At 39.1% G+C, this 15,764-nt stretch overlaps 1 protein-coding gene across 3 annotated transcripts in view; it reads right to left on the reverse strand.

Annotated features, from left to right (window-relative positions):
- Window positions 1-15,500, reverse strand: part of HNRNPLL (heterogeneous nuclear ribonucleoprotein L like) — a 54,100-nt gene extending 38,600 nt beyond the window's left edge. For 2 of the 3 annotated variants that reach the window (XM_006071185.3, XM_025260885.2), the window contains exons 1-2: window positions 14,949-15,500; window positions 2,814-2,932 (exon numbers count right to left, since the gene is read on the reverse strand). In XM_006071185.3, the coding sequence (XP_006071247.1) occupies window positions 2,814-2,932; window positions 14,949-15,134 (305 nt within the window). In that variant the 5' untranslated portion in view covers window positions 15,135-15,500. The remainder of the gene's footprint in view (window positions 1-2,813; window positions 2,933-14,948) is intronic. The other variant, XM_006071183.3, reaches the window with a different exon arrangement.
- Between the last annotated feature and the right edge of the window lie 264 nt (window positions 15,501-15,764).

A 15,764-nucleotide genomic window follows, 5' to 3' on the forward strand; every position in this document is an offset into this window, starting at 1 on the left:
AAACTCCTAGTTGAGGTTCTAAAGTTTTGTATACAAAAAAATAGAAAACACCAGAATTAGGTCTATGCTAAAGAAATTTAAGAATAATAAATATTCTCCCTCTCACAAATCTAAGCTGGTTTAAAGCTAAGTGGTATCACCAAATAAATATGTTAATAATGTCCTTTGGGTCTTTGGAAACACAGAAAAATCAAAATGGTTCAAAAAAATAAATTCTTTATTGGCCTATTATAATAGACTTATCTGTTTGTAGTTTAAAAAAAAAAATGCTTTCTATAGCTACAATAAGAAGTAAGTTAGAAGCACAGAGTTAAATGTTACACAGGTTACCCAGGAAAAGTAGCATCATATAAAGACAGGGAATGGAAAATTAGAATGTCACAGGCATTTTATAATTCACTTAAATTCTGGGGTACATAATTAAAAAAAAAAAAAAGTTCAAAGTACTAATATGAGAAAGACTGGAAGACCAAAGAGAGAAAAAATAAAAAGTACAAGAAATATGGTAGAGTAGGTATGTTCAACTTATAGCTTAAAACATGCTTACTAATTTTTAAATAAAAACAAAAGGAAGCAAGAGATTTACTACATAAATCAGGTCTCAAAAGTTTTGTTTTAAAATTCAAACTGGTATAGCTAATCACTACCTAGTATTTTTTCCTTAAATGAAAGAAAGAAGGGAGGAAAAGAGACTTATAAGGATATATTTTTAAATATTCTTTTGATTAAATAAAGACAAAAAATAGCAATTATCCTGACTTACTTTTAACATCTTACAGTTGCTTCTGAACTTCTTTCCTATACATCTAGTTTTTAAGTATAAACTTACTATATATTGAACTTGGTGACTCATCTTTTTAATACAAGCAGTTTCTGTATCATCTTTATATTTGCCCTCACATATACCACCAAATAAATCAACAAACAAAAAAATATGGAAAGTTTCTATAAGTGTGATATTTTGAAGCAAACACCTACCCCTCATAGGAGGCTATTCAAACTTCAGCTTTGGTAGCAGATACCTCTTATTCAAGATCATTTCACACAACTGAAACTCCTATTGTACATATTTATGCCAATTAAGCTCTTAAGTATACACTAATTTGTTCCAATTATTTCACGATTTTTCTATCCACATAACTACGAATCTTGAGGGCAGAATGATGTACTATGCAAATTAACTAAATAAAATTCATATGGAACACATTACCATAGACTAAATATCAAACAGTATAGAGTCTAAAAATTGATGAGCCACTCAAAAGTAATTCAAATTAATCACAACCTTAAACAAACAGTTCTATTTCTTTAATCCCCAACATCCAGTTCATGGTAATAATTGACATCAAAATATCAATATAGTTATTATTTCCCTAAAGTTTCCAACTTCATTTGTTCACCAACTTGTTTCCTGACAATATTCAGTATTTCTTGGCTGTAAAAAAGTAACTTAAAAAGCCCTAAATATACAAGAACAGAAGAAAATAAAAATCCAGAGATAACCTCATTGTCTCATGGAGTCTCTTTATAACTCCATGAGACAACACACCACCTGGAAGTGGTGACTGGGTGAATCAATGTCAACATGCAAGTCTAAGTATCGTCTAAGGAGTCTGCTTCAATACAGTGTAACTCTCCAGACAAACTTAACTTTCAATATCCATTCCAAATGACTAAGAAGTGATACAGTCATTAGTGATACTTCAAGAAATGGACTTTTTTTATGTCCATGTGGTTTTCCAATTTGTACCTCCAACCATAAACAAAATGTTAACAGTGGTTTCTGAGGTCCATAAGTTAAGGGTAATAAGTTTGCTAAGTCATCCACCTCTCAATGAGGTCACCAAGAAATGAAGAAGATGCCATGATGGAAGGTATCACCTAACACTACTAATGCTCCTTTGAAGAAATGATTCCTCTCTTCTGGAATCTCTGATCTCTCCCTCACCATCTTCTTTCAATACTCAAAACTCCACATAAATTTTTATAAAATTGAAGCAGTCAAATGATCTCAGCAAATATACTGAAATTTCTCTCCTGTTTATATATTATGACTTAGTCTGTATAGTCTCTGTTGCCTATAACAAAAACCCCAAATGTATTCATCAATGGAAAAAAAGTAATAAATTCTATATTATCCATAGTAAGAAAAGAACAGCCAAGCATATTTCAATTTAGAAAGAATTTTTTTAAGTGTCTATTTTGGGTAGCAGATTCATTTTTCAAATCACGTTTTTCATGTAAGTCAGTATTCTTAGTATACACCAGCTGTAAAGGAAGAGCATAAGTGAATACAAAACACAAAAGGAAAATAAGCTAGAATAAAACACTGACCACTCATGATATCACAGCAACTCACACTAAGCAAATAATGCCTACCCTTCAGTCTACCCCCTTTTCATTGCCAATTAATAAAATAGTTCAAAACAAACTAAAACAAACCAAAAACCCCCCAGTATTTAAGTACCACTATTTGAAACTCTGAAGATAAACGGCATAATTAATTAACTCAATGGCTTAAAACAGTATTTAAGAAGGAATCATGGATTCATTTGAAAATCAGATGAAAGATGCAATAATCGGTGTTACACACAATCTGGTTGAGGAGTGAGATGGGATCATGATCCACAAAAATTCACCTCAGAAGAATTAAAATTAAAAATTAATCTCAGAAAGACTCAGAAGGTTTCAAAGAAATACAGTTATAGGCAAACAATATATTGTATGGCTAAGCATCAAGGCTTTTAGCAAGAAAACGAAGTCTTCTCTCTGCACTGTTTCCACAATATATATCGAGTCCCTGCGGGCCTTACCATATTGTCCCAAATTTTTCCAGGGCCTCCACAAGGTCTGCTTCCACCACAGATTCACAGAGTCCTCGAACATGGACAACAGGTGAAACAGAAACTTTATGATGACTTCCACCAGCCTCCTAGCAACATAAAATAATTTCTAGTTAAAAGTCTAAATTGCATCTTTTAGTAAATCCGACTCTGCATTAAAAAGCAAACACTTATATAAAAATCCCAAATCAAACTGAAATCACAAAAAGTGAACAAAAAGTCCCAATTAATATAAGGGTATACACTCTATTTTTCTTCGATATAGATTAGTATCATCTTTTGACCTTGTTTAACTGATTATCTAGTTCCACCATAATTTGATGTTACTCAGTACACTCGACAACTTAAATTTATACAAGGTACCATCTTTGCTGAAGTACCAGTATGGATGTGAGAACTGGACCATAAAAAAGGCTGAGCACCCAGGAATTGATGCTTTTGAACTGTAGTGTTGGAGAAGACTCTTGAGAGTTCCTTGGAGTGCAAGATCAAACCAGTCAATCCTAAGGAAATTGACCCTGAATATTCATTGGAAGGACTGATGCTGAAGTTGAAGCTTCAATACTTGGGCTACCTGATGCGAAGAGCCTACACATAACAAAAGACCCTGATGCTGGGAAAGATTGAAGGCAGGAGAAGGAGACGACAATGGATGAGATGGTTGGATGGCATCACCGACTCAATGGACATGAGTTTGACCAAGCTCCAGAAGATGGTAAAGGACAGGGAAGCCTGGTGGGCTGCAGTCCATGGGGTCACAAAGAGTCGGATACGACTCAGCAACTGAATGACAACAACCATCTCCTGCTGAACAAGGAGTACTCAAAAATACAAGCCTTGGAAATTCCTGTTGGTCCAGTAGTTAGAACTGGGTGCTTTCACTGCCAGGGCCTGGTCAAGGAATTAAGATCCTACAAGCAGCACAGGCACAGCTAAAAGCAAATAAACAAAAAACACAAGCCTCCCTGGGCTTCTGTGAAATACTGTGTATCCTTGAGTATGCCCAGCAAGAAGCTTTAAAATATACAGTCTTATACTTTATTTTAAAAGGGACCATATAGGAGAATTAGCTTGAAAATGAAAATAGCTCTCATTTACTTACTGAAGCGCTAGTAAGTCAAAAATTTATATATACAAATAGCCACTGGGCACCACTCTTACATCGCTTCAGAAATGACCTCACTCCGGAAATGAAGCAACGTAATTGTCCGTCAACAGATGAATGGATAAAGAATATTATTCAGCCATAAAAATGGAATTTGGGGACTTCCCTGCCAATCCAGTGGTTAAGACTCAGTGATTCCACTGTAAGGGGTGCAGGTTGGATCCCTGGTCGGGGAACTAAGATTCCACATGCCCCAAGGCTCAGCAAAAAAAAAAGTATCTTGCTATTTGAGACAACATGAATGGAGCTCAAGGGTATTACGTGGAATTTAAAAAAACAATACAAACCTACAAGCAAAACAAAACAAAACAGACTCACAGTTACAGAGAACAAATGGACGTTGGGAGGGGAGGAGTGTGAAATAGGTGAAGGGGATTAAAGGGTACAAACCTCCAGGTATAAAATAAATAAGCCATGGGATGTAATACACAGCATAAAAAAATATGGCCAGTAATATTATAATAACTTTGTAAGGGACTGATGGTTACTAGATTTATTATGGTGATCATTTCACAATGTATGCAAAGTCAATTCACTATGCAGTACACCTGAAGCTAACACAATATTATACATAAACTATATTCCAATTAAAAAGTTTTTAAAATGAAAGGCATGAAACCCATGTACAATTCATATATATAACCAAAAAATCTATTAAAGGAAAAGGTTTTCTCCTACAAACGACAAGAAAGGTTTTTCCTTCTAATCTAAAAGAGCACGTTTTACCATTAAAACTTAAGAATCATTTTAAGAAAATTAAATCCCTTTATGGCTATTTTTAAAGACCTACCAACTTTGCTTTATTATAAAGGCTGTTAGAAAATACTGTAACAGTCTTGTGCCCAGATAATTAAAAATGTCAGAATCTAAAGATCTAATTTAAGTATATAAGTAACCATGAGATTACTCTGACACTCTTGTCAAAATTGAGTCCTTTGAAAATATTAATTCAGTCCAGGGAATTTCATTTGAATTGCTTATGCTGAGTCTTTTCTAAGGTAAACCCGATATTCATTACATGCCACTAAGTCTGAAATGAATCATTTTAATTATACCCTATGTATACCAATATTCTATTAGCAGCCTAAACAAATGAGACTGTCTTGGTGAAACTCAAAAACCAAATGGACACTATCATCATTAAGCTCTTAAATACTACTGGATGACAATAATTCAGGAAGAAAGCTCTAAATAATACCTAAAAACCTAATTTAAAGACAACACAAAATACAAATAACAAGTTTTATTCTAAAAATAATTAGACAATAATAAACTACAAGAAATAAGATAGCTATCTCCTTTGATCCTTAGAAATGAGCTAGCCAAGGTTAAAGTGTAAAATAAAACTCTACTGGTCTGGGCTCTTCAAAAAGTATCAAAAATTAGTGGAAGGAAGACTTCAGATTGAAGAGTAAAGACAGACAACCAAATGCAATATGTGAGGTTTCATTTTTTAATAGATAAAAATTGCTATAAAAGTCATCTTAGGGAAAACTGGAGAAACTGAATTATAGACAGGATATTAAATAATAGAAGTACTGACTGTCTGAAAAGTAAAAGCGAAAGTTGCTCAGTCGTGTCCGACTCTCTGACCCCACGGACTATACAGTCCGTGGAATTCTCCAGGCCAGAATACTGGAGTGGGTAGCCTTTCCCTTCTCCACGGGATCATCCCAACCCATGGATCGAACCCAGGTCTCCTGCATTGCAGGAGGATTCTTTACCAGCTGACCCACAAGGGAAGCCCAAGAACACTGGAGTGGGTAGCCTATCCCTTCTCCAGTGGATCTTCCCAACCCAAGAATTAAACAGGGGTCTCCTGCATCGCAGAAGGATTCTTCACCAACCGAGCAATCAGGGAAGCCACTGATTGTCTAAGGTACCATTATGATGGTAATGGCTATATGAAAAGCATATCTTTATTCTTAGGAAAGCTGTGGTATTTAAGGATGAACTATCATAAAATTCTCCAACCCAGGCTTCAGCAATATGTGGACTGTGAACTTCCAGATGTTCAAGCTGGTTTTAGAAAAGGCAGAGGAACCAGAGATCAAATTGCCAACATCTGCTGGATCATCGAAAAAGCTAGAGAGTTCCAGAAAAACATCTATTTCTGCTTTGTTGACTATGCCAAAGCCTTTGACTGTGTGGATCACAATAAACTGTGGAAAATTCTGAAAGAGATGGGCATACCAGACCACCTGACCTGCCTCTTGAGAAACCTATATGCAGGTCAGGAAGCAACAGTTAGAACTGGACATGGAACAACAGACTGGTTCCAAATAGGAAAAGCAGTATGTCAAGGCTGTATATTGTCACCCTGCTTATTTAAATTATATGCAGAGTACATCATGAGAAACGCTGGGCTGGAGGAAGCACAAGCTGGAATCAAGACTGCTGGGAGAAATAGCAATAACCTCAGATATGCAGATGACACCACCCTTATGGCAGAAAGTGAAGAGGAACTAAAAAGCCTCTTGATGAAAGTGAAAGAGGAGTGAAAAAGTTGGCTTAAAGCTCAACATTCAGAAAACGAAGATCATAGCATCTGGTCCCATCACTTCATGGGAAATAGATGGGCAAACAGTGGAAACAGTGGCTGACTTTATTTTTCTGGGCTCCAAAATCATTGCAGATGGTGACTGCAGCCATGGAATTAAAAGACGCTTACTCCTTGGAAGAAAAGTTATGACCAACCTAGACAGCATATTAAAAAGCAGAGACATTACTTTGTCAACAAAGGTCCGTCTAGTCAAGGCTATGGTTTTTCCAATGGTCATGTATGGATGTGAGAGTTGGACTATAAAGAAAGCTGAGTGCCAAAGAATTGATGCTTTTGAACTGTGGTGTTGGAGAAGACTCTTGAGAGTCCCTTGGACTGCAAGGAGATCCAACAAGTCCATCCTAAAGGAGATCAGTCCTGGGTATTCATTGGAAGGACTGATGTTGAAGCTGAAACTCCAATACTTTGGCCACCTGATGCAAAGAGCTGACTCATTGGAAAAGACCCTGATGCTGGGAAAGACTGAGGGCAGGAGGAGAAGGGGACGACAGAGGATAAGATGGTTGGATGGCATCACCGACTCAATGGACATGGGTTTGGGTGGACTCTGGGAGTTGGTGATGGACAGGGAGGCCTGGCGTGCTGTGGTTCATGGGGTCGCAGAGTAGGACACAACTGAGAGACTGACCTGATCATGATATCTGCAATTTACTTTCAAATAGTATAGGGGAAAAAAGTATGTATATAGAGATAAAATCTCAAAGGGTAAAATGTTAAAAACTGCTGAATCTAGAGGAAGGACATACGTAATTAAACATTTTACACATTTTTAAAAGTTGGGAAATTCCTGTATTCCCAGGTGGCTCAGTGGTAAAAAATCCACCTGCTATTGCAGGAGATATGGGTTCGATCCCTAGGTGGGAAAGATCCCCTGGACAAAGAAATGGCAGCCCATTCCAATATTATTACCTAGGAAATCCCATGGACAGAGGAGCCTGCTAGGCTCCAGTCCAAGGGGTTGCAAAAGAGTTGGACAAAACTGAGTGACTGAACAACATTTAAGACCTACAAAAAAGTATGAAGAACAATATAAAAAATGTTCATGAACTCAACACCTACTTTAATAATACTGCCAAATCAGTTGACACCTCTCTTCTTCCTACCTGCCTTCCCAACACAGATAACGAGTATCTGGAAAATAAACTCATAAAAAAAGAGTATTTTTCAAACTGGTCTTACAAAGAAATGGACTATAGGACCACTTTTTAAATCTCTCAGAAGATCTGATTTTATATTTCCTAAGTGAAACAAATCAAAATTTAAGTCATTCTTTATGAAAGATGTTAAATGCAATCAGTATGATACTTAGAGGCAGATATGATAATCATCTCTAAGATATCAGATATGATCATATCTGAGATATCTCACCTCAAGGCTGAGAACATATCCCATAACCCCTATTTATGTCCTTTATTCCCACTCAATGACTCTGCCTTTCATGAGTTTACCTACCTTGACATTTCTCTAAATTAGTACCCTTTTCTTGAACTTAAAATTTTCTCATCCTTTCTGTAATTTAAAAAAAAAAAAAAAACAAAACCCTAGGGTTGTTTCCAAAAATAAAACTGATGTATTAAACATATCTTTTCAAACTATATTTTCACTATACCCCTCATTTTCCCCCCAAGTACTAACATTTTCTTAAATCAACTCTTTATACTATATACTGGTGGTAAGAAATTTGAAATCATCTTCAGACCTTCTTTTGCTACCCTAAAAATACTTCCTTTAAGCATCATACTATGCATCTGAATCTTAAATTGGTGAGTAAGTCAGCACTGTTTATCCCATCCACGTATTAAAATTTTGACTATGTCTTCTAAGGCTTAAAGAGTTTCTCATATAGAAGTTCATTCTGTCCACTTCAAATGTTTAGTTATCTAGGCTCTCTCCTGATCTATTTATATCTACTATTTATCAGACTAGAAACAAGATTCTAAATAAGAACCCAGCAAATGGAGGCATGCCTTCAATTTACATGTGCTTGCTTTCTTTTTTAATCACTCAATCCCTTCTTTAGGTAAACTGTGTGAACTATAACGGAGGCATTTTTTGATCCTCTCGGCAAGCTACAGACCAGTTACAAACACCCAGCCCCTCTTCAAAGGCTACGTCAAAGACAAACTCCAATAATATCAACCTTGAGTGCTAATTTTGACTACTGCTGATTGAAAACCAGGCTCAACTAAAGAGAAGGGAAGCTGTATAGAGTACAAATGAAGCTTCCACAATGAGAGAAATGAGAAGCGTCCACTAACATTTCTCGATACAGTGAAATTAAACTCATAAAGGCAATGCACAATGTCTTCAGGCTTTTTTTGCTTTTCCCAACATTTCCATGCATAACACATGCGCAACACCAAACAACATTCTCTGTCCTCCTATATAGGATTAAAAGTGAACAACCTCAAATTGAGTAACTCATCCTCCAAAACCAAATGTGCACAGAACCACTGCAACTGATAATTATAAGCCTCTCCTTAAACACCCTCAATGACAGGGAAAAACCTTGAGAGACTATTACATTTTTAGAAAGTTCTTCATAATATGCATCTAAATCTGTCTCCCTGTAGCTTCCTATACAAAATGGCCTGTGAAGTCAGATCAGTGTTTGAATCTTTGGACATTTATAGGCTTTGTGATCTTACACTACTTACTTAACCCTTCTGAAGCTCAGTTTCACTTATAAAAAAATAAGAAAATGAAATCCTCATCACTTAAAATTACAACAAATAAAAAGGACAAGTACAAAATGTTGAGCACGGTGCCAGATGTAGTTACTGAACAAAAGCTCAATAAATATTAATCATTGCCGCCCCCATCCTTATCTTCATTTCCGTCTTTTACATAACCTTTCTATTTGTAATGATTTCTGAAATCACACTGAAGTTTACCTTTCAGGCCAAATATCCCCCAGATTCTTGTCATTCCTCTTATGATTATGATCTTGAGTACCTTCTCTATTCTGGTAATTGTTTTCTGGATACATTAGAATTTATCAAAGTAGTACCAAGAAATGAGTGCAGATGTCTAGATATTTAAGATTATTCCCCCCTTTTACTCTGGATACTTCACATAGGTGAAGGACCAACTAGTTTCAAGGGACAGATGCACTTAGTATTTTTTTTTACTATACGTTATGCTTAGAGTTAACTAGTACATGGTCTTCAAGTCAAACAATCACATAGCTTGGTCTTTTCTTTCCTTACAACAGAGCAGATCCCAAATACAGGAAGTCTTTTAATTTTCCTATTCAAAGTTTTAAGGTACATTTGATCATATAACAAAGATTAAAAATGAAGAGTCATATGATTCAAACAACTTTTTAAAAAATAATCTATCTTTTTGCTCATGTGGTAGAAATCCTATGGTTTTGTCTACCCAAAACTCTCTCCTCCTCCTTTTGGTTAAACACAACAACAAGCAAACAAAAACACCCCAGTCCCACATTATTCCACTGGTATTCTCACTCACACAGTTGTAACTTCCCAACTTTAGAAGTAGTCCAATGACTCGTCAGGAGTAGGGAGATATTTTTTAAAAATGGCTTATCAGAGGGGATAGTTACAGACATTGAGGGACAGACTGTGTTCTCTTTATTTGCTAGCGAAAACAATGTAGGCCTAACTTTATCATTACATAGAAGAAATACGGGCTTCCCTGGTGGCTCAGAGGGTAAAGTGTCTGCCTGCAATGCGGGAGACCTGGGTTTGATTCCCAGGTCAGGAAGATCCCCTAGAGAAGGAAATGGCAACCCACTCCAGTACTCTTGCCTGGAAAATGCCACGGACAGAGGAGCCTGGTAGGCTACAGTCTATGGGATCGCAGAGTCACAGAGGTGAAACGTGGAAAGAGACAGAATCTAGTCCCTATGACTTCATCTAAATCCCTAGATCACGAAATGCCTAAAACTATGGCACAACTTGGCATTCATAGTTATATGGACCGATAAACTCCCTATACCCCTTTTTGTTTTAAGCTCTCCTGAGTTGGTGCTGTGGCTTCAACTGCAAGCTTTGAAAGTTGTATTCAATTTCAGAGGGAAAATAAAGTGCTAAATCATGCAGAATCACACATTTTTAAATATGGAATTTTTTTAACTATTATATCCCCATCACCAAGAACAGTACCTAGCACATGATAGGGCTCAAGTATTATTTTTTTAATGAGCTAAGAGATCACAGTGATCATCTAATCTAACCATCTCATGTGATAGGTAGCAAGTTGAGTTCCAAAGAGATTAAGTCACAAAGCATGCTGGTAGCAGAGCCAAGACACCTGCTTTGGTTGGGCTTACGGCTCTCTTAACAACACTTCACTTTTATGTACTAACATGAAAAAAAAGTCACTTGTTAAAACCAAAGGGCAGTAAAACCTACCTTTTTTTTTTTGGCTCTGCTGCCTGACACACGGGATTTTAGTTCCCTGACCAAGGATTGAACCCCAGCTCCCTACAGTGGAAGCACAAGCCACTGGACCGCCAGGGAAGTCCCAGAACCTACTACTTTTCATTTACTTCCCAAAACTAAACCTAAAATTCTCACTGTACTGCAGCAGCTTAGCTAAATAAGACACAGGACATTACTGTTACAGAAGCCTCAGGGCTCTGGCACTTACCTCTGAGGTACACATCCTTGAACTTTTTTATTCTCCAGAGTGTAATTACTATGCTCACTGTCACAATCTAAACTCTTCCCTTGGGAGCTAATGAAGTGACTTCGACCCATCTCCCATTCTATATTCATCCCAATAAGCCATCACAGTAGTCCTATCATCACTGTAATTTAGATCATTAAAGCTTAAGGTAATAGTGCGTCTTAAATTCAAATAAGATTCTTTATGTACGGCAGACAGAATATTCTGTTTGGAAATCCTGGATCCTTATTTTTATCTTGGCATTTTGCCATCTTACAGGTCTATTTATTAAAAGTTGAGAAACTTTTAACTTTCACCTCATCACTAATCACTTTAACAATTTTTGATTTGTCTTTTTAGTCACTAGCAAAATAGAGTAAAAGCAAAACTTAGAAGTCTCTAAAGTGAATTAGTAGTCCATAAATTTTTATTGATATCAATCTTTATAAACACAGAATTTTTTCTAAGTAACCTCCCAATTCAATTCTTCAACTGGTTTTGCCAAGTGAAGAGCTAACATTCTGAAATCAAGCTGCTTTCTGTAAAGTTTTTTGGGGGCTCCAAAATCACTAGAGATGGTGACTGCAGCCATGAAATTAACTCTTCTTCTTGGAAGAAAAGTCATGACCACCCTAGACAGCATATTAAAAAGCAGAGGCATTACTTTGCCAACAAAAGTCCATCTAGTCAAAGCTATGGTTTTTCCAGTAGTCATGTATGGATGTGAGAATTGGACTATAAAGAAAGCTGAGCGTCAAAGAATTGATGCTTTTGAACTGTGGTATTGGAGAAGACTCTTGAGAGTCCCTTGGACTGCAAAGGGATCCAACCAGTCCATCCTAAAGGAAATCAGTCCTGAATATTCATTGGAAGGACTGATGCTAAAGCTGAAACTCCAATACTTTAGCCACCAGATGCAAAGAACTGATTCATTTGAAAAGACCCTGATGCTGGGAAAGACTGAGGGCGGGAAGAGAAGGGGACAACAGAGGATTAGATGGTTGGATGGCATCACCGGCTCAATGGACATGAGCCTGAGTAAACTCTGGGAGTTGGTGATGGACAGGGAGGCCTGGCGTGCTGCAGTTCATGGGGTCGCACAGAGTTGGACACGACTGAGCCACTGAACTGAACTGAAGCAGATAAAGATATTTACTATTAATATGATCTTGAAGGCCATACCTGCTAAATTTAAGAACACAATTTACTCCACAAGAATAAAGTAATTGTATAATACACAGCATGAACCTCCATAAGCTTTATTCAAAATGTAGCCCAAAGAATGCAAAGCACTCTGGGAGTTTTCGCTCTTCAAAGCAACAAGACACAAATTTGAAGTGTCTTAATTTCTCATATCCAAACTACAAACTTATTTCTCTTTAACCTTAAAAACATCATTTATGATGACTAATTCATCTTTAAATCAGGAGCATTTGTATAAACTTTTTCTTAAATACATCCTCTTTAAACCTAATTATTATAAAAGAATCAAGAAAACCCATGAAAAGCCAAATACTGTAAATCTCTGAAGTCTTACTGCACACTTTTACAATCTTCCAGCTAGTGTTGAAGAGGTTACCCATCATTGTACCTAATATGCATTTACCTAAACAGTTTGATCACGAAGTCTTCTGGGGCTAGGCTGAGGTGGAGTCAAACCCTTCTCAGTTAGATGAATTACTGTATTTCTGAATGATGATGCACTAGACAATAAATTTCTATTCAGGGCATTCCTGTCCTAGTAAAATTTTATTATGTACAGGTTTCCACAACCGCAATGATTTCAAAATAGTATCCAAAATTACATGAAGAAAAATGTTTAAAAACAGGAAAAATAATCCGACATTAGATTCAACAGTGCAATATTGTCTCAACTATTAAATAAAAGCAATTCACACTCTCCTAAGGAAAAAAAAAGCAGTTAAAATCTGAATTTTCCTGCCTGGGTAATTTAAAAGCTGCATTAGATCAACCACTGAATTACAACTTCAGGTTGTAATTCAGTGTAGGAAAGCACGAAGTTCAACTTTCACATTTTACAAAGAGAACTCAGAATAGTAGTTAACTGACTTTACCAAGGTCACACGTTGTATACTAGCTAAGATTTGACTCCCCAAGCCCTGCCCAGAGCTACTTCCACTGCTAAATACAATTCACTTTGAATGTATTAATTATACTTTATTTTCTTCCCAACATCTAAAATAATAGTATTGGCTTAATATTTAATCTGTTTTCAAAAACAATTTTTCGTAAACTGGTTAAAGTATCTTTCCAAGACACTCAATGGAAGACATTTCACGCCACCGCACAAAAACTCAACCAAGACTTTTGGCAAAAGAAATATGCTGATTCAATGCATCTAAATATCAGCTATAATATTCCAACATTCCTGTTTTCAGTTTCCACGATGGAGTTGATTTTGAACTGAAACTTCCTAAGAAGAAATGCACTTCTTTTATTCACACTTCCAAGTTACACTCTGAATATCCCAAATAGCTAGGTACAGAAGTTGAAAGCTGTATCTAGCCATAAGAAAACTATTTAGAGGAAGAAAAAGTTCCTTTTTTAAATGTCTTGCAACATAATCCTTTGTAAACTCTAAATTCTACTGACCAGAATTTTTTACGTTAAAATGCAAACAAGAGCTGAAAGACTTCTGACTTCTAATTTGCCTCTTATAAAAGGTGAAAAACATTTTAATCTGATATTAGAACATATGTGCACAATTTCGAAAATTTCAGGTATAGTTTTTTTTTTTAATCAGTTAGAATGTGTTACATGTTTAAGGAACACCTAAGTCATAAAGACAGCTTAAGTGCACCAAAAATGGCAAAAAAAACTTTTGCTTTGCTTCGCGTCCTTAAAGTTTCCATTCAACTGAAGTTGAGTTACCACTTGCTCCGGATGAAACGATTTTCACATTCCTTCTGCCTCTTTCTAAGCTTTTTGATGGGAAAAACAAGAATCTCGGAACGTGTGTCTGATGCAGTTCTGAGTTCAGTTTTATGGAACAAATTGGGAACAAACTGCCCAGGAAAAACTGAGATTTAAGATTCCTTTTACTTTAAAGTAGCGGTATGCGAACACCTGCCAACAGATTTTATTTTTAATCGAAGAGCCGAAAACTGTACTGAGCAATAACCATGAAACTGGGGAGCAAAGCATGCGCACCAGACCTAGCAGGAATAAAAAAATTTTAATTAAACCTTGAGGGGAACTGGGTTGTGAGCCCCTCAGCGTAATCTGTCAGTGAGCCGAGGCTCTCCTCAGCATCTAGGCTTAGAGATCCCTGGGCGGAACCGACGCCACCATCCTGCGATCTAGACCAGTGCGCGGATGCTGCAGGCTGGGGGCTAGGGGCTGAAGGGAACCGGTTGTCCGACGCCCGTCAACCGCCTGAGGAGTTAAACTAACAAAGGGCTAATCACGCACCAGAGCCCCCCGGAGCTGAAGCAACGCCTCGAGCCACCCCCCGCTCGCGACCCTCCCTAAGTTCAGGGCCGGCAGTGGACTCGCAGCGGGGCCTGCGGCCAGGCCGGGGCGACTCGCGTTCGGGATGCTGGAAACAGGTAGGACGAAGAATAAAAGCCCGAAAGAGAAGAGTCGGCGCTTCCCGACCTGGTCAGCGCCGCAAAAAGGGAAAACGAGGAGGGCGAGAGGGCCCGAGGCCGAGTCCCAGCCGAGGAGCCCTGCTTCCCAGGGAGCCGCCAGACTCAGCTGACGGGGCGCCACGCTTTGTTACCGGCTGTGAGAAGCTCCGGCCGCCGCCGCCATCGCCCCCGCCCCGGGGCGTCGCTTCCCGGCGGTTCTCGCCTTCCTCGGCCGAGTAATCGATCTCCCCTTCCTCGGTCTTGAGGCGCTTGGCCTGGCTCTCGTAATCCCGGTCCTCCTCGTACGTCTCCCTGGGGGAGGATGAGGAGGAGGACATGGCGGCGGCCAGAGGGACCGGCCGGCAGGCCGGTGGGGGTGGCGGCGGGGCGCGGGCCTCGGACGCCGCCGGCCAGTCCCCGTCACCGGCAGCGCCTCTCCAGCAAAGATCTGGGCGGACGAAGCGTCCGCGGGGGCCCCGCGCCCAGGAGCCGGGTGGCTGCGGAGGGCTGGCGGGATGAGGAGGCGCCCCGGGAAGAGGCTCCGGAGCAGCCGCTCCTCTTTATCACGGGGCCGACATCCAGCCTCTCCCTCCTCCTGCGTCTCCGCTCCCAGCCCGGAGGAGCGAATCTAAGGATGGGGACGCGACCGTGGCTTCCGGTCTTCCCTCCTCCCCTAATCCGTTCCTCACCGCCCAGGCCGAGCCTCCGCCCCCGCCTTCAAGGCAGCCGCCCGGGATCGAATCCAGCCGCAGCCCTCGGGAAGCGCCCCCCTCCCCAGTCCGGGCCTTGCTCCCTATTGGCAGAGGGAAAAGTCGACCAGGCTTCCAATTGGCTGTAAGGGCCGTTCGTCAAAAGCTGCCCCCGGACCGGCCTCGTCCCCCCACCCCCTCCCAGCCCCTTCTTGAACTTGCGGCTGGCCTGCAAGTCCTGGCCGCGTAACGCTCGCCGCGCGCTGCGCGGGAACCGTT

Source organism: Bubalus bubalis, chromosome 12 (assembly GCF_019923935.1).
Source record: "Bubalus bubalis isolate 160015118507 breed Murrah chromosome 12, NDDB_SH_1, whole genome shotgun sequence".
In the NCBI taxonomy this organism is placed as follows: domain Eukaryota; kingdom Metazoa; phylum Chordata; class Mammalia; order Artiodactyla; family Bovidae; genus Bubalus; species Bubalus bubalis.